The 27,474-nt window shown below is 39.9% G+C and overlaps 1 protein-coding gene across 1 annotated transcript; it reads right to left on the reverse strand.

Annotated features, from left to right (window-relative positions):
* Positions 1-650: 650 nt before the first annotated feature.
* LOC141364396 (semaphorin-6B-like) lies at positions 651-27,285 on the reverse strand. The gene is made up of 2 exons (XM_073869078.1): positions 27,079-27,285; positions 651-3,422 (listed from the first exon to the last, which is right to left on the reverse strand). The coding sequence occupies exon 2, from the start codon at positions 3,310-3,312 to the stop codon at positions 2,524-2,526; it is 789 nt and encodes a 262-aa protein (XP_073725179.1). The 5' UTR covers positions 3,313-3,422; positions 27,079-27,285; the 3' UTR covers positions 651-2,523.
* Positions 27,286-27,474: the final 189 nt, after the last annotated feature.

The following is a 27,474-nucleotide window of genomic DNA, read 5'->3' on the forward strand; positions in this document are numbered from 1 at the left end:
TTAAAGAGAACAGTAACCAATTTTACATGATTCAATTCTGAATTCAGCAAGCTGGTTAGTGAATAAACCACAGGTCTTTAATACGTGCTGTAATTCAACACAAAAGTGGCGCAACTGTTTCGTAAATTCTCCATTTTTTTTCCCCCCCCCCCCCCCACCCCCCCCCCCCCCCCCCCCCCCCCCCCCCCCCCCCCCCTCCCCGCCACCACCCCCCCCCCCCCCCCCCCCCCCCCACCCCCCCCCCCACCCCCCAACCACCCCCCACCCCACCCACCCCCCCCCCCCCACCACCCCCCCCCCCCCCCCCCCCCCCCCCCCCCCCCCCCCCCCCCCCACCCCCCCCCCCCCCCCCCCCCCCCCCCCCCCCCCCCCCCCCCCCCCCCCCCCCCCCCCCCCCCCCCCCCCCCCCCCCCCCCCCCCCCCCCCCCCCCCCCCCCCCCCCCCCCACCCCCCCCCCCCCCCCCCCCCCCCCCCCCCCACCCCCCCCCCCCCCCCCCCCCCCCCCCCCCCACCCCCCCCCCCCCCCCCCCCCCCCCCCCCCCCCCCCCCCCCCCCCCCCCCCCCCCCCCCCCCCCCCCCCCCCCCCCCCCCCCCCCCCCCCCCCCCCCCCCCCCCCCCCCCCCCCCCCCCCCCCCCCCACCCCCCACTATCCCTTTAAGAGTGTTTTTGCTTATTGCCTGTGGAGCCTTAACAAAGATTATGTGCTGACACTTAACCACTCATGCATTAAGCGCATTTCTGAAGCTCACTTAGACATTGCTAATGCAATGCTTTACTAAGTCGATGGGTTCGATCCCAGGGAACACACATCGTGATGTATATCTCAAATGCAATGGAAGTCACTTTGGATAAAAGCATCTGCCAAATGCACCAGTGTAAATGTTGAGCAGCACACCCTGCCTTATTAACGTGCATGACTGCCCTCTAGTGGAGACACTGGTGTAATGCTAGGTGAAATATGGGTTGAAAGCAGAGACTGAGAATTGAATAAATACAATTTTTCACTATTTCTTTAACGCATTTGGGGTTTGCAACTCTAAAAACAAACAAACACCAATCCAAAGAGGGCCAAAAGAGACTGAACGACGGTTGAAGTGGGCACAGAGCCACTGGGCGCTTTTTGAGTTAGATTTCTTTTAAATGTAACATTGTATTAATCTGTCCCATGATTCCGTGTGCTTTCTGAAGGCCGTCAGCGAGTGGGGACCCAGAGGGGTCCGATCTGTTTGGCATCTCATTGACATTCTCCTAGACCGGGCTGATGGTCTCTATGAGGCCATGACTCCTTAACGGCTATTTGTTGGGATGGTCTTCTCTGGCTGGGCTGCACAAAGAGTCTCAGTGTCACAGATACGTTCTGAATGCAGCTCCCTAGCGGCCCAACTCGGCCCAGACAACCACGCTTACATACTAGTCAATGGACAGCAGGGAGAGGGAAAAGATAGAAACAGAGAAAGTGTTTCAGTAATTTGCACTAACTTCTCTTAAAGAAATGTATGCATGTAAAAAAAAACATGACACACAGAAATAAAGAGAGAGAAAGAGTGAAGAGAAAGAGCTTCATATGCTTTGCAAAATTTAAAGGTAGATATAAAAACACAATACAAAATAAAAAAACACCAAAAACCTTTTTAGTTTTGGAATCCATATAATATTAATATATATATATGTATTAAAACCAAAACAAATGGGTCCACCCAAACAACATACTGTATGTTCCTATACACAATAAAAGTCTTTTCCACAGTGCTTCTGTAGCGCTGGTGTCCTTTAAGCATGGGTCGATTCTTCCATGACTTTTGGCTAATGTTGTTCCTCACCCAGTCACATCTGATATAACAGCACACAGATCTTTAGATAAAGTCACATGGCAGTTGTCTTGATTGCTTCCTGACACTTAATAGTGGGTTAGGGGAAGAGGATTCAGTCAATTGACATCAGATTCACTTATGAAGTCCAGTGTCAGTCGACCGTGTGTTCACATTAACTCGGCCGATAAACACATTTTTCATGTTTTGCAGTGGCTCACACACACACTCGCACCAAAGCTAACAAACGTGAGGAAGATTGAACCGGGACATACACAGTCCCACGGAAGGTGAAAACGAAACGGGTCACATCCACCGGATGGTTCACAGGGCTACACGGAGAGACGATCCGCGACTACTTCTGTTTTCGCTAAACAGTCAACGTAGCCGTTTGTAGGATTATGATTATGTTGCGTATCATCGGCCAACACCTCTGTTATTCCCAAGCAATCCGTTTTATTGGATAGAAGACGCTAATGTGCTAACGTGCTAAATGGCATCGTGCCGCTAATGGCCGTCAGCCATTAGCTAACACTCTTGTTCTCACTCACTCTGGCCGATTGATCACATCTGCAGTCCTAGAGCTCAGCCATTCATGGGGTTTAAAAGACACTGGATGGCAGTGAGTGAGGACAGGTGGGGCAGGATTACAAAAGGAGAGTCTTGTCTGAGTCTGTCTTGGGGATAAGTTACCGAAGGGTCCGAATAGGACTATTCACTGTCCGTTAGGGTTCCGCTCATTTACGCTTTTCACCAGAAGGTGGCTATAGTCTTGAAGCTCACCGAGTCCCCGTTGGGTATGGTGGGTCGGTCGCACTAACGCAGCGTTAGTGCGTGGCTGAATCGGATAGGGGTGGTGGCCGGAGGGCGTTGCGTTGTTGCTATTCAAATTTAACTCGTCGCGGGACCAACGCACGTTTTCGCCATAGTCCGTCTGCGTGGTCGGAGCAGACACCACCCTCCTACGGTCAGGTGAGTCCTGAGGAGTGGCCGGATAGTTGTACTCGCCTGCAGAGTTGCGGGTTGTTGGGGCGGATACCCGCCCACCCTGTTCCCGCTGACTGGGCGGGTGGGAAAGAATGAGATAGCGAGATGGCATGTCACCCGATCCCTCTTGGCGCCCACCTTGCAAGTATTTGGAGCTCAGGTATATGACAGCAGAGTTAGGCGTTCCTGTTTGGGCGAGGAAAGTATGGGTCTGGTCCCAATCGCAGTCTGTGAGGTGAACATTAGGAGTGGGTCGTTTTTGCTGTAGAGGAGTCTGCTCCGGTGTAGGAAGTCCTGTGTCTATGTCTCCAGACTTTGGCCAGCCGTTGGAGAACATATTCTCCACTTGTGAGCGAGGTCGATCGACGCCGCTGATTCGTGTCACGCTGATTATGGAACCGCTGCGTCCGTGTCCTAGCATGCTTTGCTCCTTGTCACTCTTGCGGCGACTCCCCAAGCCAGATCCACCTCCTCTGGATCGCTGGCGGAGCTTGAGGCTCATTATCCAACACACCATCAGACCCGACAGCGCCGCCCCGGTGGCAAACGCGGAAACTGCGGATACCACCAGCAGGTTTACAGACACCAAGCCATCTGGTTCCTCTATGAAAGTCTCTGGTAGGAGACCTAATCACACACAGAAAAGAAAAGAAGTGAGATTTTGTGAATAAAGAGGGCGTTCATAATTAGCAAATCGGCACAAAGTAACATAACCTTTGAAGGTTTTTTCTATTGGGGTAGAAGAACGTCGAAAATTTCAGACTAATTGCACTCATTACCCAATGTGGATGGTGATATCAACAGCTGTAATAACTGTCAACCAGATTTAAAGTATCTATCATACAGTAAATGATGTGTTTTGGATGATTACTTTTCAAGCTGTGAATAATTGTGACAAATGTTCAAGCTTTTAAGTTTTATTTACCAATTATAAAGTGCCCTGGGTGTCTATGCACTGCAAATTCACACCCAGACAGATTAAAGACCGATGAGAGCGATGGATACCATTCACTTTGCCCTTAAAAGACAAAAGATTTAAGTTCTTAAAAAAAGACGTAATGAATTATTGATGACGAGGAAACAGGGGAGCATTAAACCTCAGCTGCAATAGATCAATTGGGAAAATATCAGGAGGCATTTTCGTCGGTGGAGTACAAGCACCAAGGAGTGTTATCGATAAAACTGCACTGAATCTATATTTTAAACAAGATGGTGAAAGAGTTATTGCAGAAGCTTCCCCTCCAGACATCTGTTTCATCAGAGGGACCGCAGGCGTGTCTTATAAATGTTTGCTAAACTTTAAAATTTACTGGGGAGGAGTAGCAATGGAATGCATTAGCTGAAAGGCTCCACACATATAAACAAAAAAGAAAACCAAAAGGGTGTAGTTACATCACCAATGATGTTATATTTGATATGTTTTAGGGAAAATAACCACATACTGTAAGGTGCATTTGATTAGAAAACAATCTGTGTAGTGCAAGCTGAGTCATGAGCCAAGCAAAAGTGTTTTCAAAATAAAAGCACCCTAGAACATTCAGAGAAAATATAGCAATGATATATTTAATACTGACTGAGCAAGGCCATGTCAAAACCATGCATCACAAAACCAGCCATAAGGGTCAATTTTTGTGAAATTGAGATTTATACATTATCTGAATAAAGAAGCTTTCTATTGATGTTTGGTATGTAAGTGATGTGACATATTTCCCTTCCTGTGCGAGACTCCCGGTCCAATATCCAGCCGGTAGAAAACAGTGTAGTGGGAGCACGCATAAAACATGATTTAAACAGTTAATATTCACTACACCTTCCATGTATGAACCAGTGTGAGGATGAAATTAAGAAGTGGCTTGATATATAAAGATATATTCAATCATTTCGCGTTGTGAATCGGAGGTGACAGGTCTTCAATGCGCAAATATTAAAGCACAGAGACATACCAGTATCTTTACAATGGGAAAGTCAGTCGAGTGTTTGTACATGAAAGACTTTGTGTTTTTAACTTTTCAGGGGCTGGTTTAAAATGTCACAACTGTCCCTCTGGTATGAGGTTTTTTAAACGGCAAATGGACTTGTTTATGGCGACACGTCGAGCTTCACGCGGTCCGACACAGTCAGCAGTATCTTTCTCATTCAACACATTGTAAGTTATTGTTAGTTATATTAAACTACTACATGTATTGAGTATTGTTTTCGTTTTATGAAAATATTATTACATCACTTCTTACGCACTAGGTGGAGACATAAGCTTATGAAATTTTTTGCTTACTTTTTAAAGTATTTGCTTTTCATTTAAAACCTAACAAAAGTACACGCAAACACATTATGAACTAGGGCTGCACGATTTGGGTAATTTTTCCCATTACGGTTATTGATGCTAATATTGCGATGTGTGATTGCGATTATGCTAAATGGTATCATGAGTCAACTTGATGGGTTTTAAGGAAAATCCACACACAGTTTAGCTAAAATGTGTATTTGTAAAACTAGAAATGTTTTCGTATTGCCACGTGATATAGCAACTGCTCAGTGTCAGTAATCCTAAATCCAAAATACCGCCATACAACAGACGTAGAGTTTTTTTTTAGCTACCAGATCACTGTCAACCTCCTCTGCATCCATCTTCGCTCTGGTATAAGTGACGACGCACACCACACACGTGCATGCCACACGTGCACTGCCTTTTGTTCGTTTTTCTTTCTTTTTTTAAACAGCAAGGAAAATCATCAAACTGTTCTCAGAAAGTTTGTGTTAACAAGTCCACACATTTATTTATTTAATATAATTGCAACATTTTGCTGTCATATAATCGCACAGGCTGACATCGCGATTGCGATGCAATTAATTGTGCAGCACTTTTATGAACTATTATAAACATTAACTAAGCAGATTATGTCGTATATATTCTGTACTGTAATCACATTTTTTGTAATAATATATAGTAGCAAAATAAATAAATAAGCATATTTTTATCAGAATAATATTAGTTGTTTTTAAACAATTATTGTATTTATTGTTTACTGGCTGTTTCTATGAAAGGTTTTACTGGATGGATATGTAAATACAGATCGTGAGTGCATGTGCGCCACATACACATTCAGTTCTTGTGCATGGATTATGGTTAACACAAATGTTTTTTAGAAATTAACTGCGTTTGTATTAGCTATTATGGCAACCCCTAACTGCCCAAATTATGTCGGTCTTCCTGGATTTCATAGTAAACATTAAACAGCCAGTCAAAACGGCACAAAACGTGTCCTTCGCAATAGACTACCATTAGCTTTAGTGGCTCACCGGAGGTCATAAACAGGAAAGCTCAAAAATGGCGGCGCCCCCATTTACGTCAAGAAACAGGTGGATAGGACAATAAAAACTATTTAAAAATCTGAGGGTGTAAAAAAATCTAAATATTGAGAAAATCGCCTTTAAAGTTGTCCAAGTGGAGTCCTTAGCAAAACATTACTATGATAAATACATTTTTTGATGTACTAAACCATTTAGACGTGTCTGCAGCAGGCACTTATTTTGACAAGACACGTGATGCACATAGGTTCACTCGACTCGCCGAACACATATTTTGACATTACGAATCACACACATGATGGGTTACATACATGTTGTGATGAACTTCGCATCATGCGCCCTCGAAAAAAGAAGTCACCGGCCGCCACTGATACAAATTCTACTTAAGACTTTCTTTGTGATCCAGAATCATATATTTTATGCATTTGAGTATACATCTGCTTTAAGTACATTTTGTAAGCATTGTCAAATGGTATAAAGACAACAAAAGTCACGAAAATGCATTTTTGATTTACTGGATTGATTTCCACAGCAACCCACAGCAGCAAGAACAACACGAAAAAATTCAACAAGGATGAAATGCTCTTGAAACAAATTAATTTAATTGTCTGACAAATGCATCACAATAGAGACTAATGGTAACAATTTCAATCCGGTGAAAATAAACAGCCTTAATGTGCACTCATCGCCGTGTGTTTAAGCGCACAAATAAAATTAGAAAAAGGGATGACACCATCAATAAATGCTGCTATGATAATGAGTTCATAATAAGTGTGGGTGCTTGTGTGTACAGAGCCTGTTAAATTTAAAGCTACAATATATCTGTCAGCCGAGTACTGCTATCATTTCATAGAGATGTGCAATGACAGAACGTATAGATGGTATAGATGTTTACGGTATCCATTTTGAAAGGACAGACTAGATTACCCGAAAGGACAACTCGGATCCATCAATGTGTTCATGTGGATGTATTTATTATCTTTCTGTCCTTTTTACTCTGGTTTATGCTTTCAATGCTCATCTCCACGCTTTCTTCTTGTGTTTATTTCTGTTGCTACCCTGCTACCACCCAATGCCATTCGCAATAAAACTCAAAAACAGTAGCTTTCCTGTTTTATTGGTGGTGGGGAACCATTATATTTATCCAGTCGCAGACAAATATCTGGTGTGTGTACCGTTTGCTGTATAAACAGTGGTAAGCTATTTGTTTCCCAAGTCTTTTTGATTTATATTTCATCTGCTGCTGGTGGGGTGCAGTTGCATGCCTGTTTGAAGTTGGATAAACATTGTTGGCACAGGGCGGTTAACTTTACAAACCAGTGACTAAAACATCTCTTGTTTACCGTCTCACAGCCCACTGGGCATTCATGCGGAGCACAGGGGAGCAGAGGTCCCGGGGTCTGGAAGGATGTGGTAAATTGGGTGGGATGCTGGGATGATGTAGTTGTATAGACTGTGGTTATGTTCATGTGTTTACATGCAAGAGGCAGAAGATAATGCAATGTGTGATTGCTTGAAGACTAAACTGCTCTACACTTGGTGACCTTTCTGACGAATCTCTGGAGGGAGGGTGGCTCAAATGTGCCCTCTGCTATTGCTTCTGCTTAGGTTGTAGGTCACAAAGAACCAGCTGAGGGCCGAAAAAACTTTTAGAACTAATATTCAGTTGGGATTAGTTTTCCAAATTGTCTGAGTTACAATTAAACTCATAGGAAGCAAGTAAATTCATGTACTGATTTGAACGGGATTAAATTATATGTATTTTTTGCTTTGATGGGAGTGTTGTCATGCACTCTGCATGTGCGCAAATATGTGAGCATAAAAAAATTATATACACCCTGAAATATAAAGGATCTACAAAAGGTTCTTCAGAGTGAGGGCAGAGAACAACCACTTTTGGTTCCCCAAAGAACCGTTTTTCTAAACCTTAGACTGAATCGTTTTTTGGGAACCAAAAACTGTATCCATTGCTGTTAACATTTCTTTAATTAACAAAGGTACCACCTAAGTGACAACTTTTTTCTTTGAGTATAAAATACATTTTTTAAAGGATTACTCAATTTTCTTAAAAAAGAAAAAGAACTTTGGAGGAAAACAATCCAGGATTTTTTCATTTTAATGGACTTTAATGGACCCCAACACTTAACAGTTTTAATGCAGTTTAAAATTGCAGTTTCAGTGCAGCTTCAAAGGACTCTAAACGATCCCAAACAAGACATAACGGTCTTCTCTAGTGAAAAATAAAAAATATGTACCTTTAAACCACAACTTCTCGTCTTCTTCCGGTCGTGTGACGAGCCAGCGCGACCTCACGTAATTGCGTAATGACATCGAAAGGTCACATGTAAAATATATGAAAAACGCACATTTGCGGACCATTTTAAGCAATAAAGTGACACAAAGACTTTAATTAGTATCATCTGACGTACAACAACGTCGGAACAGTCCTCTTTCTTACTTGTAAACACTGGGGTGTAGTTTTGCTTACGTCATCTGTGACTTCTTGACATGATGACGTATTACGTGAGGTTGCGCGTCACAGGACCGAGGAAGAAAATACGTTTTGGTTTAAAAGTGCATATTTTTATTTTTATTGACAAAAATGACAATCGTTTCACTAGATAAGACCCTCATGCCTCGTTGAGATCATTTAGATTCCTTTGAAACTGCTAATTTAAACTGCATTAAAACTGTTAAGTGTTAAGTGTTGGGGTCCATTAAAGTCCATTAAAATGAAAAAAATCCTGGAATGTTTTCCTCAAAAAACATAATTTCTTCTCGACTGAACAAAGAAAGACATCAACATTTTGGACGACATGGTGGTAAGTAAATTATCTGGATTTTTCTTTTAAGAAAATTGACTAATCTTTTAAGAATGTATATGATATCCCTGCAACTACTATATGTGACCCTGGACCACACAGGTATATATGTAGCAATAGCCAAAACTACATTGTATGGGTTTTTATGCCAAAAATCATTAGCATAAGTAAAAAGGGCCAAGGGCTTCATTTGCATAACTTGGACAAGATTTGGACAAGATTTGTTGTTTTTGCAATGTTATATTGATCATATATAATTGTTTCTCAGTCTCTTTAATAGAATACATCCATACATCCAAATACATGAAATGTGTATATAGTATTAAAAACTTTACAAAAATTTAAAGTTTTAGGGTAAACTCCCCTTCCACTTGAGCAATAGCAGGAAACTGCAGGATCTCTTAAACTTAAATAAAATTAAATCCTAATTTCTATTTTTAAAGAAATTAGTCTTTTCTTACTTCATTCTGCTCAGAAACGCTCAAGATGTGTTTAGTGCCAAGAGAGGTCACACTAAACACTGACAATGCCTAAAGAAGACATTAAAGGGGACATTCCATGAAAATCAGACTTTTTCCATGTTTAAGTGCTATAAACAGGTCCCCAGTGCTTCTACCAACCCAGAAAACATGAAAAATAGCAACCCTGTAACTTTGTTTTGGTAAGGCTCTCTCTGCAAGCATGTGAATAAATAGGTCATGCGGATTTCGCTCCCCGCATGACGTAGGTAAGGGATCTTATTATGATGATACCGCCCCTTCATCTGCGCTATCCAACCATGATGCTTCCTCGAGTGCGATAGACAGAGAGAAAGAATGACTGACAGCACAACGCTTTTGTATTCCATCAAACACAAACAGGAGCCTACAATCTTATAACTTGTAGTTTTAAAAATCTTTCTAAAGATTGAATTAACGTTCTAAAGGATTAACGTTACCTTAGTGCAAGAGAGAGAGAGAGAGCGAGTGAGCGAACGAACAAGAGAGAGAGCAACGCGACGGTTCGCTTTCAAGTAAGTTATATGTTGTTTAATATGTTTCTCTGAAGTTTATATGAATGAACACGAGGATTAATGCACTGCACGAGACAGATTGAGTGAACAACGCGTATTCACTATCATACACAATAAGTAAATATGTTGTTTAATGTTTCTCTGAAGTTTCAAATGAATGAGGAGTTACAAAATAGATGAGAGACTGACAGAAACGCGAATGTGTTCAATATGTGTACACAATAAACTTAAACATGTCATTTGATCTGTTTCTCTAAAGTTTAAGCATTAAACGTGTTGTTTTATTACAGATCATTTAAATGTGCATGTGGTTTGGTCAAAAAGTAAACTTCTGAGTGTTTGTGAAAGTGTATTTTATTGTAACATGCTGAAAATCATTGTGCCCGTTTAAAACACTATGAGACCTTAAAGTCTTTATTTTTATTCCACAATGTTCCCCATCTGCTGATTAGCATGTATTTAGTATGCATAAAACAGATAATTGACTTTTTAAACTTGTTCAAATATAATGCTTAACATCGCTCACTAACTGTATTCGATGAAAGTTAAGATAAATGAGACGCAAGTGGAAAAAAGTTACAAATCCAGACAGATTTAAAAATTCAGTGAAACGCAAATTTACTCTCGGCCTGCGAGGAAAACTAGGGCTTTAGTTTGTAAGCAGAATTATGACCTACATCAAACACTTGCTTTGTTCCTGGGCACATCCCTGATGGTGCTTCAGAAAAAATATTACCACACCGGCCTTTCTCCATAATAAAAGAGATGCATTAAAATATCCGCCTGTCTGGAGGGCCACCTCTTACTCTTTCTTTCTCCTCCTCTCTCTCGCCTGCAATGTGTTTGTCTCTCTTTACAGCGAGAAGATACTGTGCATGTATGCCATGAATAGATGCCGGGTCTTTGTAACCACTTAGCTTTGTCTTGACGGCTTGGGGAAACAAAACAAATAGATGAGAGTGGATGGGGGGGCTTCGTTTCTTTCTTTTCCTCATTCCCGATGTTGTGACAGAATCCCACTTTCCCCATTCACTTATTAAAGCTTAATGGAAGTCAACCGGACTAGAACAAGCCTGTCCTGAACTAGAAGCTCCAATTTCAGACGAACAATAGCGTTGAATTAGAGAAGTCCTGGAGGCCGAGTGTTATAAGACTCGTAGCCCAGGGACTAACTGCCTTGCTTTTAAAAGTTTTTGTTCATAGACCTATTCACTAACAGATGCCCAAGTTTGATGTTTGTTGCCTGTCTATCCGTCGATCTATCTCTGTGAACATCCCCTCTCATTTGCTGTTCCTCCACCCAACCCCATCTCTTCCATGTTCTTTCATCTTCCGCTGGCTGTCTGTCTCCAGGGATGTACCCTTATTCTTTAATTCCCCCGTATCACTCTTTGCTCTCTCTCTCCTCTTTCAACCTGTAAGCGGAGACTCTGCTAATGAAATGCTAGCAGGGCTCTGGCTGAGATCTCGTCATTAAAAACCTCAGGTGGAATATGGATTTTCTTATTTCTGACCTTCCTGAGGTTTTTTAATTAATCGACCTTCTTTCATGGGGTATAAAGGGGTTTAGCAAGCAGCTCCTTATCTGCTCTGAAGAGATGCTGGCTTATGTAACGCATGCAACTTGTTATTCTTGCTGTAGTTTCTACATTGCATTACATTCTGCTTTGTGTGTTTGTGTGTGTGTTCATGTTAGCATGAGGTGAGTAGCGGTGTCAGAAGTGGCTTATGGTTCACTGGCTTTACTCATTATATTTTCTCTCTCTCTCTCTCTCTCTCTCTCTCTCTCTCTCTCTCTCTCTCTCTCTCTCTCTCTCTCTCTCTCTCTCTCTCTCTCTCTCACACACACACACACACACACACACACTTCTCTGTTTTATCCTTTCTCTCTCTGCTGAAAGACTGCTGGCTATTCTCTGTCTCTCTTTAGCTCTTGACTTCTTACTATTTGTGTTAACGCTGTTGGAAAGACCAGCATTGCTGATCAGTGGCATACATTGTGTATCCAATACTGGTATGCTGGTGTCCCTACTGTGCTTTCATCGCTTAGAAGATGTGATGCATGGTTTCATTTAAGTATCAACTTGGTCTCAGATGTTTCTCCTAAAATTGCTTAGGAGAAATAAGAATGATGCAATCGTTTAAATGCAGATGATTTTATAAAGATTGTAAAAGCTAATATGGATTTGGGTAAATTTATTAAGAAATATTTGAGTTCATGTTAAAACGCTCAATGATAATGACTTTTGATTTCACACAAATCCGAGCCCAGTCTGAGACATCTTCTGAAACTCTAATGGAGACATTTGTGAGATTTCTGGGTGTTTTTCCTCAGTAGAAATATCTGAGATGCAGAGATTTAGTCTCTATTTTATCTCACTAATGTCTAGGAGGAATAAAGAAGAAATATCATTTGTGATTTTTCTTATAGGTAGCTTACATATAAAGCCTCAAACGTTTTCAGAAAGCTGGTAACCAACATTTGTACACTGATGAATATCAAGGCAATGCTGGTTTACTAAAAGTTGCTCCGGTTAATTCAGCAAAACAGAAATAACCAGCACTACTGTACCTCAACTAGAGGTAGAACGATTAATCAATAGTTCATTGGTGGGACAATCGGCTATCAGCAAACATTCAAGCAGATGGTTGTTCCGAGTTGCGTCCGTTGCTTCATATCATTAACTCTTTCCCCGTCGATTAAGAGAAAACGCTTCCCTGCCAATGACGAGTATTTCCGTCATTCCGCAATACCGCTATTATCTACCAGGTGGCGTTCTTCCACAATTTATAAAACCTGCAAGTATCGCCCTAGGGCAAACAGCAGTATGTCCGTGTAAGTTTTGAGGATCGCTCTTAAAGGCGGAGTCCACGATGTTTGAAAAACGCTTTGGAAAAGGAGACGGGCTGACTCCCAAAACACACTTATAGCCAATCAGCAGTAAGGAGCGTGTCTACTAACCGTCATCGTTGCCTGGGTTGCGTATGTGTGGGGTGGGTCTATCAACAGAAGGTCCAGATTCTATTGGGGTACGGTCGTGTTTGTTTAGGTGATTTCAAATATCAACATTGACTTTCAAACATCGTGGACTCCGCCTTTAATCTGATCTCTGATCTGTTTTGTTTAAAAGCAGAGGGACTGTTCATTTGATATATTGTATGTTTATATATTTAAAGAAGAATATTTTCTGGAAGGCATCAAACTTTTGTGAAACTTATGAAAAATGCTGGCATTGGCTGGTAAAAAAAATGCTGGCGGGAAAAGAGTTAAAAAGGAATTAATGCCAAGTAAATGCTGCATTAGCGAAACAATCGCAGGAACCTAACGGTACATTCCGGGTGTGCCTCATAAGTCTTGAAAAGTGAAGCCGCTGGCTCTTTGATCGCCCCCTGGTGGCTGGCTGCAGTACAAGTCATAAACCCCACCCTTTCCATTCAAACGAATGGGACTCTGCTCTAAATGTAAAAATTATTTACACTTCCAATAAAAGTTTCCGAAAGATGGTTTTGATCCTTTCAGGTAGTTAATTGCACACTGATATGTTCAATTGTTCTTTTTTGTGATATGTTTTATTTTAGCTAGTAATTTGATGCTATAGAAACGGGGTGTGTCTTTATGATTGGCGTGGTTGAATTGGGCAAGCAAGCGTTTTGGCAGAAGTTTGATACCGCGGCTCCGCCTCTGGCTCTATGGACGATTCCTTCTGCACATGCCTTTGGTCCAAACTGACGTTTTTACGTAACATGGCGGCGACCATGGTCGGACATTTTTGGCTTCAATTCATTGCAATGGAGGGAGGCGAAGTCGCGTCATCCATCTTTTTTTACAGTCTATGGTACATTCACACAGGGTGAAAGTGTTAACTCTTTATGGAAGGCTTGTCTGAAGCATGGACAACAACCAATTACAGTGCCACAACACATGCTACGGTCTTGCATAATCGTAATTGGCTGGCTCGCACTGGGTTATTTGTAGGGATGTCCCGATCAGGTTTTTTTGCCCTCGAGTCCGAGTCCGAGTCATTTGATTTTGAGTATCTGCCGATACCGAGTCCCGATCCGATACTTCTATTATACATAAAAAAAGAATAAATAAGAGCGAAAAAAACAGAACCAGGATGTTCCTTATGTCATGCCGCAGAGATGATCAGTCAAAACAGTCTAACTCTGTGCCAGCGCATAACTACAGATGTGTTAAAAAATAATGAGAATATATATAGTATATGTACAGGGGTTACATTGGGATTTGTTTTGTGGGAATGCTCTGTTGGGAGGGAGGGTTCGAGGGGTAACATGTTTAATCCTGATGACAGCAAAGCCCCTGGTGTGTTTCAATGATATTTTGGACCTCTGATAGGATTTCATAAGTTTCAGTTTTAAAGCTGTGCCACATGTTGACCCAAACTTTAAAACCTGAACTTTAAATGATGCAAATCTATGAGTCTGACACCCTATATGCATTTGTTGCTCGTGTCATTATGCACAATTGATTAAACTTTGAAGGAAGTTATAAGAATCAACCTCCTTGACTAATTCTAGGCATAAGATAGGCTACCCAAAAAGACTCAATTAACAAGAAAAACAACATACTGATTCAGCAATATATCTTATAAATTAGCCATAGAGATTCCCTAAGCTGGTCAGCAGTTAGTTATAAAATACCTATAGTTAGGTCGTAATTAATCTGTATAATCAAAATACATTGTTTTATTAAACTATACAATCAGTTGTATCCAGTTATCTGGTTAACATATTGTAATGAGATGAGTGAAATGGCTATACATACTTTAATACTTTGTTTCTAGACTTCTATTAAGTTTTCTCGACGTGGGCACCATTCTTACCTCTCTCTCTATCTCTCATCTCTACAGTATCCTGCGCGAATGCGCGTTCTTGAGGGTCTGAGTGAGACGCGGAGCTGCGTCTGAGTACATGGTAACAAAAACGGTAAACCCGTTGTTTAAATGAGCGGTAAAAATCCGGTTTTGTCGTGGGTTCCTTGCACGCACGAGTGTGAAGCTTGTGAATGAAAGCACGTCAATAGGCTTGTTCGACTTCATGCGGCGCCGCAACAATCGACAGCCGGGTGACGTCAAACTACCGCGAGAGTGATCCGCGAAACCAAACGGAGAAGTTTGCTTTTAAATCGCTCTCGCGGAACTTTGACGTCATCCGGCTGCCGGTTGTTGCGGCGCTGCATGAAGTCGAACAAGCCTATTCTCTTCTCATCAGTTCACACGCACCAGCGCAGCGCGTACACTGGCGCGGAGCAGAGCGAGACCTTAATGGATTTTAAACCCTGCATATGTATCCGAGTCCTGATCGGGAGGTAACGTCCGATTCCGATCGAGTCTGAAACCACGTGATCGGGGCCGATTTCCGATCACGTGATCGGATCGGGACATCCCTAGTTATTTGCATAAGCCGATCTGATTGGCTGACGCACACGTTGGTGCTTGAAAAGTTGAGAAATATTCAACTTCTGCCGCGAGCAAACGCATGACGTCACCCATTAAAAGTAAATGGGAAGCGTTAACAATCACGCCCTGTGTGAATGTACCTTAGGCTGTCAGGACGCTAATATTAGTAGTACCTTAAACAGTTACACAAAAATACATGCAGATAAATCCAACCCAAATATGTAATGTCACGATTATTACCATCAATTTGCATTAGTTTATTTATCCAGCTTTTTACTTTTATCCATGATTAATAAGTTAATAAGAGAGAAAGCAAACTATATGCAGCTGTCGGCTACATTACTATATTCAACGAATCAAAATCTGATTTCAGTTCTTTTTTATCATTACTGCAATACATCTTTTGTTATTTTAATTAGATAATCATTAAGTGTTAAAACAGAAGCAAATAAAGTACAAGACTACACATATAATATATATTTATATAATTTCAATATTACCAGTGGGAGTATTTCACAAAAGTATTTACCTTAATACTTTATATAAGAATGAATTTACTTTTATTTATATTTCTTTCATTTAGCACATTTTCATGGTTCAGTGCTGTTGTTTTATTACTTTTGTAATAAATTCCATCACTGTTTCACTTTTGAGTGTTAAAAACTATTGGTCGATCAACTAGTATAGCATTTGGATTGAATTCCCAGGGAACGTTCTGAGAAAATGAACATTGTAACTTAAACACACTGTACTGCAAGTCATTTTGGATAAAAGAGTGTATAAATGTAAATGCAACCAGCGTGGAAATCTACGCTGGTCTTTTCAGCAGGTTTTCATAAAAAGCAGCCAAGAAAAATCTGCAAATTTGTTTAACCCGTCTGGTTTCAAGCAGGGTGTTTACAAAAAGTTGGTGGCAAAGACATTTAGGGCTTCTTAGCTTACATTTAAAAGCCAAACTTTCAGATCAATATACAGCCTGCAGGTTTACGGAGAGCCGCATGTGTTCTCAATTAGCTTTCTATAATTTTCAATAAAAGCGAGCTGCTCTATATCATTCCAATAAGGTGAAAGGCTTCCTGGCACCGGTTCAGGGTTTCTAATTCCAACATAATTGTGCACGCTATAATCCACAACGCTTGGCGATGATTAACATGAAACTAAATAGAAGGTACTGTTTAAAATAATGAGGGGTGTTGAGAGGAGGGCGAACACAGGATATGAGCCGCCCCACAGGAGTCGAGCCTTATCCGACTGCTACGGCACTGTTCCCTATTGTTGCATGCTCACCTTTTCCATATTCGGCAGGCGCCGCCTAGACAGCCACAATCAATTGCAGTCAATTAGCGCATAGTTTTTCAACATAGCTTCTCTCAATCATTGCCGACAGAGTCTAATGAGAATGCAGATGAAGGCCCGTTCAGCTGTGTTTAATTATCAAACAAGTATGCAGGATCATGGAAGTGTGTCGACGCACAAACTGCATTACAATGCTACACTATAACAGGAAGTTAGCTGGAAAATTAATAGCCTCGATTTAGGGCCGAAATGAGAGAACTCTCAAATGAAATCATAAAAAAATATTCAGACGTGGGTTATAAATTCAGAAATCGACACCTTGCTATTAGTCTAGCCAATTGCAATGTGCGACATCTGCATGCGCTACAATCACGAAACCTCAATTTTAACTTAATCTTTCCAGCATGCGTCAGACGTAAATTTTGCCTGTCACTATTGTGCAAATGGCAGTATATTACCAGCAGCTGAAAGCACTTGGTTATTTGTATTAAGTTAACGTGCTGGTACTGACATTTTTGCTCTCTGTCTGACTGAGATATTGAGTTTCTAGGTTTGGCCAGACAGGGACGTCTGAATATGTTTTCTGCACATTAATGAATTATGATGTTTTTCTGGGTCAATCAGTCTGCTGTGGCCGTCTCTCTCATACTCGTCAAGCATGATCTCAATAGAGATGCATGTCTGGCTTGATGAACTGATGAATAAAATCCTCTTTGGAGTGATCAATAAGATCATGTCAAGGTCTGGAGGATGTGTGAGAGGGTTTATAAGGGAGAGAATAATGACACAAATGGCAAAATCTCTAAATTCTCTTCTATTTGGTACCCTGTCTGTGAAATCCAGATTAAAGTCAAATAATCTAATTATGAGATGAGAGTAGGAGCATCAAAGTTTGATTTTGCATAGCTTTACTCAGTCAATAGTAAAGATATGAAAGTTATATTTTCACCAAATGTTGTTTACATTATGTAGGATGAGTTTATATAGAAAACTGCGTGCCTGTCTGTTTCAATGAGGTCGCTAGGGGGCGTTTCTTATTCTGGTTGTCCTATTAATAACTATAAACGAGTTACCGTATTTCAGTAAATGACGAAAGACAAATTATGTACTTCCATTGGTTGCCATTCCCGAAAGTTGCTTGTCATTTGCATGTGCATAAAGGTAAAATGTTCTTAACTTTGTTGCATCTGGACACGCCCACTTCTTGTCGACAACGGTAGGTGTGGCTCATATTGCCGTAAATCGACTAGCTTCCGTTAAAATAAATTAGATTGTGTCACTCCGCTTTTGCTAGTTGCTGCCGGTGTGCACACAGCTTAAAGCTCACGTAACACACACTGTTTCTGCATTTCTGATGTTAATCTGGAGTATAGAGCAAAGAGTCTTTAGTTTAATCAGATTTATAAAAGAAAGATTAGCTTTACCCAATCTTTCCGATAACGTACGAAAAAGGATTAGTTATAATGCGGGAGGAGCGAGTACGAGTCATGCAACACTATACAACACTTATAACTTATGATTCACTACATGTTCGTGTCATTTATATAATATGCACGTGCCTATTTCCAGCATAAGACAGAAGTCTTACTTACTGCATGCAACTCATGACCCGGTTGGGAAAATCCAGTGCATCATACACACAAGCAATCTCCGCTGCTACCCCGGATAATAAACTATATCCATTGTTTTCATAAGGCTGGATGTCTTCTTACATCCAAAAACACACTTCTTCTTTTGTGCCATTGTTGAGTTTTGAAATCAAACAAAGCTCTGTCGCGTGATGTGATGTTTGCAAGTTCTAGCGTCTCCAGCTGATTGACGGGTGGGGGGGGTTTTCCGGGGGAAGTGCCCATGTAAAGAAGTGATACGTATAAACCTCTGAAACGTCAGCTGAACCTGTAATCGAAAAAAACTTTCCGAAACTTGTACGAACCCTGGCGAAGTGCATTCGGCACAGAAATAATCTGTAACACGCCCAACTGCTTTTTTGACACGTTGCCTACATTTAGCATGAGGAAACAACTCTATAACTGTGTTAATAAGTCAGAATGCTTAAAATACTATTGAACCACCCCTTTAAGACAGAATCACATTTACTAACCACATTTCAATTTACACAGGCACTAATTGAGCTAAAATGTATACATTATATAAAAATATGTATATACATAATGTTAAAACATTTAGGTTCTTTGTCTGCTTTTTCAACATGAATTCACATTTTTTAAATAACATTTTTGTTATTTAACATATAATTTTTTTACATTTCTGTTTTATTATGCAACTATTTAATATGTTGGCTCAACATTTCAAACATTTAGATAGATTAAAAGGTTTTTTATGATCATGAAAAATATAATACCGTGAAAAAACTATACAGTACTGAATACATATATATATACATATACTGTATTTCAATGGTCCCTTTAAGTTTTTCTAGATTTACTATTTATAGGTATGCAATGCATAAAAGTAAAATGATAATTTTTGTTTTATTCACTTAACTACCGACAACATTTCTGCCAAATTCTTAATAAAAAAAAACGTTTTTGCATTTGTTTAATGAAAATTTAAATGGGAAAAACAAAATAATCAAAATATGCAGTGTTTTCTGATCAATACTGCAGAATTCATATATATATATATATTTAGGTCAAATGTAGTTTTGCTTTCTGCAGTTTATGTTCACACACACACACCTGTCTGAACTATCACTTTCATTCAGTCACGATAATCTAAGGCCGAGAGATTCCTCATGCCCCTTCAACACGCCTGGCAACCAACACCGCAACATCCTCAACAGCACAACATACGGTTGCTGTGCTACAGGCTTCAGTGGCAGCTGCTCTTGTCCTTTAACACTACCCAGTCTCCCAGTGACTGATGGAACCAAGTAGCCCGATGAAGGGGAGTTGCACAATATCTTACATTTTTCACACATACACACAAGCCAAGTTCCCTCTCTTGAGTACTGTCTTTCATAACTGACAGGAAGACTGGAAATGATGGGAGTGGGAGGATGGTATCAGATTGGGGAATGTTGTCCATTTTAGCATTAGGCCATGGCTCTTACAGTACCTCTTTCTTTCGGGCACACGTTCATTACTTCTGAATGACACTGCAATACACCAATAACTTGTAAACAAATCAGCTCTAAACAAATGTTTATACTTATGCCTTATAAATAATAATAATCATTAGTGGCGGCTAGTGACTTTTTTTTCGAGGACGCACAATGCAAAGCTCGTCACAACATGTATTCAGCCCGTCATGTGTGTGGTTTGTCATTTCAAAATATGTGTTCTTTGCGTCATGTGAACCATGTGCATCATGCGTGTTGTCAAAATAAGTGCCTGCTGCACACGCGTCTAAAGGGTTTATGATTAAAGTGACCCTTGCGTTTGCCAGATACTCGCTTAATCTCACGTGTAATGTGTCTAAAGTGTCTTGTGAGTATTTGTGAATGTGAGCATCTCTTTCATCATAAACAGTTTTGACGCATGTTCAGCAGGCACTTATTTTGACAAGATGCACTCCGATGCACACCTTTCGGAAGAGAAATCACCAGCCGCCACTGATAATTATTATTTTTTTCCAGCTTTTGGCACACACGTTATATTGTTACTACAACATTCATTTATTACAATGTACTCTTAGTGAAAGCACTACTTACTCTATTGAATTTATTTTAAACCTCAAGTTTACTTTATATTAAATTAGATTGAACTTTATTGACATTGTGTCGAGTACAAGTACAAATCAAATAAAATGCAGTTAGCATCTAACCAGATATTGAAAATAGCAATTTCTATATAAATATATATATATGGATATACAATAATGGAATTACATACAGTATATCTTGTAAATGGGAGCTTGTAAAAAAAGAAAAATGTTATTGTCAACAATTACTGTTTGCTGTGTTGCAAATAAAACTTTGACTTTGACCCGACTCCTTGTTTTCTTATCGTCTCTTACTTTTTCACTCCCCACACATTGTTTGTTCTCCTTAAGCTTTCTCAAATGGTCTCCACATGGCTGATCTGTTGTATCATAGCCTTTGGTATGCCTCACTCTGCAAGTGAGACCTTTGCGTGTATGCAAAATGTGTGCGGGTTTACATACAGTACATGTCTGTGCTCGTGAAGTGTCTGGATTAATGATGTGAACATGAAGGTCATGAGGTGTTGAACTTCACGAGAAATTGAACTGGCCTTAAGGGAGTGTTTGTAGGGTGCAGAGGGCAAGAGCACCACATCAGTCTTACGAACACTTACAAACACAACCGCCCCCTCTATAAAACCGATTACACCCACCTTATACTCCATAGAGGACACAAAACCTGATACGCTCGAGCCATTATTTCCTAACATGAGTTTGGTCAGGACTGGAATACACGCAACACTGTCGATTAGTTGGTTTGGTACTGTAACTTAAAGGAAAACACCACCGTTTTTCAATATTTTAGTATGTTCTTACCTCAACTTAGACGTGTGAATACATACCTATCTTTTTTCGATGCGTGCATTTGGTCTTTGTGCGGCGCGTCGTGAATGTGTTGGCATTTAGCCTAGCCCCATTCATTCCTTAGGATCCAAACAGGGATGAATTTAGAAGCCACCAAACACTTCCATGTTTTCCCTATTTAAAGACTTTTACATGAGTAGTTACACAGGCAAGTATGGTGGCGCAAAATAAAAAGTTTTTTATGTTTTTAAAATCAAAGCCAATTTGTCAAAATGTACCTCAATGCCTTTTTCTTCATGGCTGTCACCCCACTCAAGAATGACACCACCTAGCATATCTCCGTGTAGCCTGAACTTCAATTAAATCATAATTGCAGCTCACTGTTTGCCCAGTCAAAGCAGCACCTTTCTTGTGGAAATATTTTTACAGCGGTGTAATTGCCTCCATCTGTGTCAACTCAGTGATTGTGCTGAAATGCTTGTGCAGCAATGTATACACACGAGACATTGACGCAGGGTGAGGTATAGGTGCAAAGAAACCATAATAGAGCGGGAACAGTTAAACAGCTGGATGCCAGAATAGAGGTTTCAATGAGAAACCTATTTTGCAGCCCATTCATTCGTAACAAGAGCGGAGCGTGACATTTTTTCTACATTGACATATCCGCCCTTTTGATGTCTGGTTTAATAGAGGTGACATTTGTCGATGAGCTTTCTGCACAAACAGTATCACCCGGTGCTGACATGAGCACAGTTAACGTTTACAGGCATTTTAACAGCTGCTGTTTTTTTTTAGACTCTTATTCCTCAAAATGCCATTTACCAAAATCAAATGTTTTTACAAAGAAAAGGATACTGTTGATGTTAAAGTACCGTTAAATTAGGCAGTAATCCCATAATCGATATAGCCTCAAAGGGCATGACCTGGAAAGGGTTAATGGCGCAAAAAGTGGGAAAATAAAATGGCTGGAATGTGAAATGTCATAGCATTCATGCATTTCTGCTTTTGTACAATGTGTACCCATCATTTGAACAACAATTTAATTGTTTCAGCAGTTGTTTACTTCTCGAGCATTTCAGCAAGTTTAGTCATCCGCAATTATCATGCAAGTTTTCTCAATCTGGCATCCTTCCTAAAAGAGAGAGAAGGAATAATGGAGAACACAAAGAGAGATAAAGAGAGAAGCGTTTAAAATCCAGAACGACAGGTGGCTGCTGTGGGCCGTGGCTCAGCCCTCGGAGGGATGGGCTCACAGGTCAACTAAATTAAATCGTCTGATGTAGACATCTACTTTGATCAGCTCCCTATCGGAGCAGGGGGAATAAAGGAGAGTTGACATTTTGAAGCAGATCGCTAAGTGCTCGGTCAAGACATGGAAGCACTGATGCATTACTAATTACGCTGCTTTCAATGAAGAGCAAAATTAGAGAGACAGTACACGATGCCTGATCAGTTATTCAACAATAAGAGTAAGGAAATAAGACTGAGGAAAGATAAGAGAGATTTTAGACCAAATTTATGGTAACACTTTACTTGAAGGGGTGATCATAAGACTGACATAACACCTTCATAATCATGAAATGACACGTGAACATGAAGGAGATTTTATGCATGTTTATGACAACTGTCAATAAATGTCATTCGTTCAATTATGTAATTTTCAATGCAAAAATGACATTGTTTGAGATGTCTCTGTTATGACAACTTGACATAAACCAATTCATCATAACGTGTCATGACAACTTGATATTACCAAAACAACATAACTGACCACTTTTTACCAGTAATACAAATTTACATTGTCATTAAAATGTCATTAAGCATTAATACGCTGTCAAATAGTTTTATAACAGCGTCATTAATATTTTTCTTGACCTCAACTACAGTTGTACAAATATAATTTGTCATTAAAATGTCATTAAGTGTTAATACTCTGTCAAATAGTTTTATAACAGCGTCATTAATATTTTTCTTGACCTCAACTACAGTTGTACAAATATGATTTGTCATTAAAATGTCATTAAGTGTTAATACGCTGTCAAATAGTTTTATAACAGCATCATTAATATTTTTCTTGACCTCAACTACAGTGGTACAAATATAATTTGTTATTAAAATGTCATTAAGTATTAATACTCTGTCAAGTAGTTTTATAACAGGGTCATTAATATTTTTCTTGACCTCAACTGCAGTTGTACAAATATAATTTGTCATTAAAATGTCATTAAGTGTTAATACTCTGTCAAATAGTTTTATAACAGCGTCATTAATATTTTTCTTGACCTCAACTACAGTGGTACAAATATAATTTGTCATTAAAATGTCATTAAGTACTAATACTCTGTCAAGTAGTTTTAAAACAGCATCATGAATATTTTTCTTGACCTCAGCTACAGTGATACAAATATAATTTGTCATTAAAATGTCATTAAGTGTTAATACTCTGTCATGTAGTTTTATAACAACGTTATGAACATTCTTCAGTTCATAATGGGTTTTTTTGTTTAAGAAATAAAATCAATGATTCAATAATAATAATAATAATAATAATAGTAATTGAAATTAATAAAAGTCTATTTTATTGCATTTGGAGACCGATTCACCTAAAATTTAATGAAAACAGTACAACAATGGGTTAATTCATGCAGCATTGGGTCCTATGTTGGAAAAAAAAACAGTTAATTACATTAAATTAATTAATTCAATTAAATGTTTTGTTAGTTTTTTCTTCTATGTCAGAATTTAAAAAAAAAATCAGTTAGTTGTCAGTTTTTTATATATTGAGGACATACATAAAGTTAAGTATAATATTTTGACATGTCTGTTGCATTTTGTAAAGTATTTTAAATTATTTGACATAGTATTAAATGACAGTTTAATGTAATGTTAACCCATTAAGCTAGGTAGTTTTTAAAGTTTGATAATTATTCTGCTATGTCATGTTTATGACAGAGTTAAGAGGTATTGGTTTATGTCAAGTTGTCATAACTAGTGATAGACCGATATATCGGCAGGCCGATTTTTGCACGTTTGATGTGTATCGTCATCGGCCGATATGTGGCTGCTGTGTTCGCTGATTTTTTCCGGCATTTACAGACAGATTGCTGGAAGCCGCAAGCGATTGCAGGTCATGTGACTAAAAACAACCAACCTTTCCATGACAACATCGAAAGCTCGGCCTAAAAGCTGATCATAGCTGCACAAAGCGTGTTTTTATTTCTCATCTCTATATATATTTGTAGTAGTAAAGTGCTAGAAATCAATATCCTTTGCTGATAGTTCCTCATCATTGTGGAGAGTGCAGTTCATGATTCCATAGCACCCTCACCTGTTTTTTACTATTTGTTAAATATAGTTTTTTTTAAGTTCAATAAATGTTACTTTTTTAAATTGAGACTTGTAACATTTGGCATCATCGTGTCATTTTTATGATTAAATTGAGTAAAAGCAGCTTCAAATCGGCAGCCTGTATCGGTCATCGGCTAAGGCTGATGAAACAAAAATCGGCATCGGCACTAAAAAAATCCATATCTGTCGATCCCTAGGCATAACATCTCAAACGATGTCATCTTTGCATTAAAAATGACATAATTTAACAAATGACATTTAATGACAGTTGTCATAAATGTGCATAAAATCTCCTTCATGTTCATGACATGTGTCATGTAATGATTATGAAGGCATCATGTCATTCTTATGAACACCCCTTCAAGTAAAGTGTTACCTGCAAGGATATAAGACATCAAAAATTTTGGGGAAGTACCTAAAAAACATTTGTCTGTCTGTGAAATCCAGGCTGAAGTCTAATTTTGAGATTAGGTAGCATCTACTTTTGATGTTAAACACTGATTGCACTTTAATTTTAATCTTTGAGATGACCTTACTCAGTCAATATCAGATTGAAAGATATCAAGGTTATATTTTCACTGAATGATCTTTACATTATGTAGGAGGATTTTATGTAACAGTAAACCAACTTTGGGTGGGTTTTCATATGCATTTGGCTAAAATCATAACTTGTTTGCGTACAGATTTAATGCACGGCAAAAACATTGATAGCCTTCAAGGTCATTTTAAAAATTGATTTGTCACACTGCAGGATTTTTTCCTTGATCTTTTAATATGAAAGGACTTGATGCTTGCTAGATGAAGCTGCAAAAACTTTACAGATAGAATTGGTTAATTCTCAAGATGATAAAATGTAAAATTTTAAACCAAGTCATTAAAAAAAGAAAAATGGCACCAAAGCTGAAACTAAGAAAGTATTGAGACAGCTAGGGCGAGCAAGGGAATGAGAAATCTTTTTTGCCATACAGAAGACAGCTGGATGTCAGAGAGTTATAGCGGTGCAAAGCCCTTGGGACTCTGTGACACTGGAAACATCAGCGCTTCCTCTCTAAATCACTCAGGGTACCATGTCTACACCCATCCCAACCTCCATCACCTGCCCTTGGACACCGGCTCCTGTCTGTCTGACAAGCACCACGAGCCCTCCATCTACTGTATACGCCCCTTATTCAATCTCTCCTCTCTTTAAGTACGCCTCCACCCTCTCTTTCTTCATGGTTTATGGATCCCTCCCTCTATGGGAGTGTTTGTAATCATTCAACCTCTACCAAGCCAGATGAAAATCGATTCTTCTCCCCCTGACTTTTTTCCTGTTAACCAGAAACCATCTTTACGTCTGCACCCTTTAAAGCTGTGGTTGGACATACGTGTGGGGTTCATGAGAAGTTCAGTCTCCATCTCATCACTGAGGCTGTCCACCCAAGTCGTCTTTCTGTAGCCCCCTTAAACATGAATGAAAGATGAAAGCCCGTCTCCAGCCACAAACAGTGATGGATGCAGTGTTACATCCTCTAAACTGCCCACCTCTCAACCCGTGGTCTGTGCCTCTCTAGACTGCATTCTCAGGACAACCACATTTTAGTAGCGTGATGGATGTGACAGGTCTGACAGGGTCCCCGCCCGGTCTGCTGATCAAAGCCTTGAAGGCAAACTCTTATTTATACATGACTTATAATGGGATCACTGGAGAGATACACTTCTGGGAAGACCAGCTTCAACCAGCATAAATTTATATGATGATCGAGGCTGATTAATGTGGGTTAGGGCTGTTTTGATGGTGCTAGCCTAGCTGGTGAAGCTGCGCTCTTACGAGTTGGACTAGGATGAGTAGAATAAGTTAACATGTACTAATGGGGGATCATCAGGGGACCATGGAAATCATGTGATAGCTAACATTTTTGTATTCAGCGCACCACAATGGATACATGCTTGCCAATGTTGCCTACAAATAAAGTTGTCTTAGAAGCTAACAGCATATTTATGCAACACCTGTGATGTCTAGCTAGGCAGAACTGGGCAATATGCTGGTGTTTCAAAAAGGGCACTTCTGCCAGAAAACTGAACAAATGGTTGTGTTGTAAAAATTATTCATGCTTCCATAAAAGAGGTAGTATTTTGTCTGATTTACTCATCTTTTCCATTAGCTAACACATTAACGAATATAACAGTTGGCTCCGCCACCCATTACACTCTGGCTTCTGCACCGCAGCGGTAACAGAGGCTGGGAAACTTCAAAAGCTCCTGATGAGCAGATTAAAATCAAGCCGGGCAGACATGATCATTATGCAATATTTATACATTCGACTGTTTGCGTCTCGCAGTAGATGAGGAGGTCTCCCGCGGTGGACCCGGGAATAACGCGCACCGATGCCTGTGCAAAATCAAAGGGTTCCACACCGAGTGAATATTTCAGAATGAACGATTGATTTTTGCAACAAAGAGGCTCAAAGGCTAACGTAATCGGAAATGAATGGAAAGTTATAAATAGAAAGCGCAAATTGCGATCAGCGAGCAAACCTCAAAATGGAGGGGATGGGTGGGGGTCTGTCGATAGGCGAGAACAGGAGGTCAACGTGTGAAGTTTTATAGTTGCCATAAAAACGTTCTCTTACCGTCACAGTCGCCCAAGTGAGACGTGTTTCCGTGCTCGACGTCTTGCTCGAAGGGAAGTCTGTGGTGAAACGGGAAACAGAAACAGTAGTTGATTCATTCATCAACAAACCACATAAACAGGCCATAAAACCACAGCTTAGGAATTACAGTAATGCTTGTGTATTTTTCGCCTTTGTTTGAAAAGGCAAAGCAGTTTAAACATAAAAGACTATTTGTTTTATAAAAGGAAAACACTATTTTTAAAGCTGTCTTCAAGGGCAATTCTCGCAGCTTGGTCTTTTTGGCTTTGATAATGAGCAATATTTTAAAGTGACAGCTTAAATGGTACAGTGCGTGCGCGGGCTAAACAGAAACTCCACTTGATCAAATCTTGAGACATCACAGCGCTCAATTAA

The sequence above is a fragment of the Misgurnus anguillicaudatus genome, chromosome 6, assembly GCF_027580225.2.
Source record: "Misgurnus anguillicaudatus chromosome 6, ASM2758022v2, whole genome shotgun sequence".
NCBI lineage: Eukaryota > Metazoa > Chordata > Actinopteri > Cypriniformes > Cobitidae > Misgurnus > Misgurnus anguillicaudatus.

Bases quoted from the DNA above. Each gene is read 5' to 3' on its own strand.
- LOC141364396 (XM_073869078.1), bottom strand. From the start codon at position 3,312: ATGGTGTGTTGGATAATGAGCCTCAAGCTCCGCCAGCGATCCAGAGGA.